The 4,276-nt window shown below is 34.6% G+C and overlaps 1 protein-coding gene across 1 annotated transcript; it reads left to right on the top strand.

Annotated features, from left to right (window-relative positions):
- Window positions 1-736: 736 nt before the first annotated feature.
- On the top strand, window positions 737-3,184 carry LOC121202820 (xyloglucan endotransglucosylase/hydrolase protein 9). The gene is made up of 4 exons (XM_041101187.1): window positions 737-1,070; window positions 1,226-1,326; window positions 1,809-2,002; window positions 2,580-3,184. The coding sequence occupies exons 1-4, from the start codon at window positions 791-793 to the stop codon at window positions 2,998-3,000; spliced, it is 996 nt and encodes a 331-aa protein (XP_040957121.1). The 5' UTR covers window positions 737-790; the 3' UTR covers window positions 3,001-3,184.
- Window positions 3,185-4,276: the final 1,092 nt, after the last annotated feature.

Raw genomic sequence — 4,276 nt, 5'->3', positions numbered from 1 at the left:
ATTATCAATTATGTTCATTAAATTAGTTTAAATATATTTTTTATTTATCATGAATTTTTATTATAATTGCTATATGTTGTTTTACCTATTTTTATTTATTTTTAAATTAACATTATAATTTACTTTCTTATATAATTCCAAATTTGTATATCACTTAAAAACTAATAGAAATTGTTATTATCAGTAATAATAATTAAAAATACATTATTTAAAAATTAATTAAAAATTAAATACATTATTAGGTAATAATAATTAAACCCATGTAAATTTAGAAACTAGTAATATATATATATTTAAAAAGGGTTGAAATATGCCAAAAATTTCTGTATTTTTCAAAAATTTGGAATTTAACTCTTTTATTTTTTAGATTTCAAAATTTAAGTCAACTTGTTAAAATTATTTTGTTAAATTTAAAGTTTAATATAACATCCTTTTTTTAATTACAATGGTATAAAGTGAGTCTTTTTTTTATTTTAAAATATTACAGCAATAAATTTAATACGAAAATTTTAACAATATTAACAATTAGACCTAAATTTTATAATTTAAAAAATATTATTGAAAATTTTGCATGAAAATGTGATAATTTGAATGTATCAAAAAATTGTACCAACCCTTTTGCTGTTCCCTTATGAAAAAAAAAAAACTCTCACGTGGCAAAAAAAAGGAACTAACGTGACGTGGCTTTCAATGTGGGCAGTGGAATAAGTCTACTGGAAAGTGGGGACACTGCCCTGCGCCACATTTGGTCCTTGTGAAGCAAGCCAATGGAATTCTTGGGCTATAAAAAATGCCCCACTCTCTGCTTGTGAGTAGTGTGACTGAGTGTGTATTTTTCAGAGTAGAAGCTTCACTAAGCTTACTCCCTCCCTCCTTCCCTCTCTCTGTTTCTGTCGCTTCCATGACTGTCTTGTTTAAAATGCCTGTCGTTTTGGGTTTCTTTGTGGGTCTTATGATGCTGGGTTTGGTTAGCTCTGCTGAGTTTCATGAGCTTTTTCAACCTGGTTGGGCAAACGATCATTTCATCTATGAAGGAGAGCTTCTTAAGCTCAAACTTGATAATTTTTCTGGTAATTATTACCCTTTCCCCTTACTTTCCTTCATTAAAAAGAAACTTCAAAAATCAAACCTTTCAAGTTTTCACTTAATTAACTGCCGTTGTTGCAAGTTTCATGTAAAACTATCAACATATGGATTAATGAAATTCTGGGTTTGGTGATATCAGGTGCTGGGTTTGCATCAAAAAGCAGGTATTTGTTTGGAAAAGTATCCATGCAGATTAAACTTGTAGAGGGTGACTCTGCTGGGACTGTCACTGCTTACTATGTGAGTGTATAAAATTTGCACAAAAAGTTCACTATTCAAAGGAAAAAAGAAGAAGCGATTTTCTCTTTATATGATTCTGCCCATGCTTGGGGTTTTCAAGTTTTCAACCAGCTTTAATCTTACCAAGGGTGGATAACAGCTCAGCTGAGCGTTTCCCGAATCATTTCCATGGGTCCCCCATTCATTAATTTTATAATTCCCCATGATGTTAAATTTTTACACCTTGTAAATAATCTATCTTTTCCGTTTGCTGACAATCAAAAGTTGGCCTTTTTCTCTTTTCTCATGTCGAGGCCATAATGGTAGTCGTAGCTACCCACTCTACAGTCTCGTGAATCACTTTATGGTCAATTTATTTCACATTTATTTCATCTTGTCCCCACCATGGCCTCACCCAGTAACGATACTTTATTTCCCTCTTAATCATACTTTTGACTTAACCATGTACAAGTGATCATTAATTAAGCTTGATGCTTATGCAGATGTCATCGGAGGGTCCATACCACAATGAGTTCGACTTCGAGTTCCTGGGCAATACCACAGGTGAACCTTACCTTCTCCAGACCAATGTGTACGTGAATGGTGTAGGGAACAGAGAGCAAAGAATGAACCTTTGGTTTGACCCCACCAAGGACTTCCACTCTTACTGTCTTCTTTGGAACCAGCGCCAAGTTGTGTGAGTATTGTTACTATCCTTTTAACTTTGAAGCATGATATATATATGTATATACACTTAATGATACACGTATGTAATATTGTACTAAAAAGCTGAAATGAAAGGGTAAATTTTCTGTTTTTTGTCTTCTGACCCTTGGTTGAAAACCTGCAGAAGAAACCAAAGAAAAAAATAAGAAAGGGTCCAAGTCTTGCTTGTTGTAATAAAAAGATAGAGACAAATTTGTACTCTGTTGGGAATCTTGATTTATCATCATTGCAACAGTCGCCATTTACTGCACTGGGGCCTCAGTGAATTTCCACTTTACCATGTTGATATTGATGGTTTGTTTCTAGATTACCTTAGGGTATTACGTTCTAAAGATCTGTAATTAGTACTATTATTAAAGGTTATAAATTCCTTTTGGAAAAAGGCATTGAAGGTTATTTTAATGTTATAATATGTAATATTTATTACAAGGTTGGTAGGTTTATATAGGTTTCTGTGCCTTTTGCATGTTTGTATATGCTTGATTATTTGCTTTATGTGTTTCATATATTCTTGGTATTTGAAATTATTTATTGTTTTATAATGCCAGATTTCTAGTGGATGAGACACCAATAAGAGTGCACACCAACATGGAACACAAAGGAATTCCTTTTCCCAAAGACCAAGCCATGGGTGTTTATAGCTCAATCTGGAATGCTGATGATTGGGCCACACAGGGTGGCCTAGTCAAGACTGATTGGAGCCATGCACCATTTGTTGCCTCCTACAAAGGCTTCGAAATCGACGCATGCGAGTGCCCGGTTTCCGTGACAGTAGATGAGATCGCCAAGAAATGCAGCAGCAGTGCTGAGAAGAGGTTCTGGTGGGACGAGCCGACAATGTCGGAGTTAAGTTTGCACCAGAGCCACCAACTGGTGTGGGTTAGGGCAAACCACTTGGTCTATGACTATTGTACTGATACTGCTAGGTTCCCTGTCAAGCCTGTAGAGTGTGAGCACCACCGTCACTAGTAGACCAGCTAAGGCAAAAGGGGTTCTTTTGGGTACATTGTAAAAACATGTTGTATGGGGCACTGGGCGGTGGAAGAACCTTAGTCATAAAAAAAACATGTACTCCATGTTTCATATTTTGGTTTCTTTTAGTTTCCATTTTGTATGATAATCTCATTAGATTAATAGTATTAACTTTTTTTTAGTTTCTGTTGCATAAACTTGTCCAGACATGGTGGTGCAAAAATGAGGAAAACATGCTGAAAACATTACTCTTATTGATAAGTTGCATGATAAAAACAAGATTTGCTAAGGTGGGGTCCTAATATTAATGGACTTCATCTCCCTGTTTGCTTGGGCTACTGTTTGTGGTTTACCTTTACATTGTACTCTTTTTCCGTTCACAGTAAATCAGAGCATTGAATCCCGCATAAGAAAGGAAGAGATGGGAGGATATATGGCTCTCAAAGGAATGCATGTGGGTCAGTGTTAAATGATGGGTTGGGGAAAAAGGTTGATGTGGGTCGATTTCAAAGAATCTAATAATTCATTTAGGGGGACCCTCCCATCTTTCACTCTTTATTGCCAAGAACAATCTCATGTAAGGCTTGTTTGGGTGGTGTTTGTGCGTTTTTGTGATGGGTTGGTTTTAGAGATTGGGGAAGGTGAAATGTGTTTGTATGTTATTGTATTTTTGCATGTAAATAAACAACTTGAAGTGTGAGTGTGAAGTCCTCTTTAAGAGATATTACCTTTGAATATGTTTTGAGTCTAAACATTATCCCATTCTTCATTACAGCTCTACAAAGCTACCACAAGGGTTGATCAGTACTAGGCTATTACTATCCTTGATAGCTAACTTCGGTTTTATTCATATTTTCCTATATACTTGAGTGTTTCATCGGTCCGACTATCAGTTTAATTATGAAAATTTTATTTTAAAAAAAAACTCTCAACATGTGTGAATTTGTAGGATAAATTTAGTTTTAAGCCAAAGACCAAACAAAAGCAATGCAATTTGTGCAAAATCCTTATTCAAATAATATTGTAGTCAGCCTTATCTTCATCGCTCCCAGACCCACTTCAATGTTCATATTATATAATTCACCACAAAGTAAAAGAATCAGACAATGATTAAAATAGGTTTTCACATGGACAGATCGAATCTCATCCCCTAAAACCAAATACTAAATAAATCCCTTCTTTCTTTCTTAATGCATTTCTAACTACATAGTGAGGTTTTTGTTTACATGGCTGACATAAAGCATCCATTTTTCTCACCCTTTATCAGGTTATC

Source organism: Gossypium hirsutum, chromosome A03, assembly GCF_007990345.1.
Source record: "Gossypium hirsutum isolate 1008001.06 chromosome A03, Gossypium_hirsutum_v2.1, whole genome shotgun sequence".
Taxonomy (NCBI): Eukaryota; Viridiplantae; Streptophyta; class Magnoliopsida; order Malvales; family Malvaceae; genus Gossypium; species Gossypium hirsutum.
This window is presented reverse-complemented; position numbering and strand designations above follow the sequence as displayed.

Bases quoted from the DNA above. Each gene is read 5' to 3' on its own strand.
- LOC121202820 (XM_041101187.1), top strand. From the start codon at position 791: ATGCCCCACTCTCTGCTTGTGAGTAGTGTGACTGAGTGTGTATTTTTC. The intron at 1,327-1,808 runs GTGAGTGTATAA...ATGCTTATGCAG, and splicing joins GGACTGTCACTGCTTACTAT to ATGTCATCGGAGGGTCCATA. The intron at 2,003-2,579 runs GTGAGTATTGTT...TTATAATGCCAG, and splicing joins TGGAACCAGCGCCAAGTTGT to ATTTCTAGTGGATGAGACAC.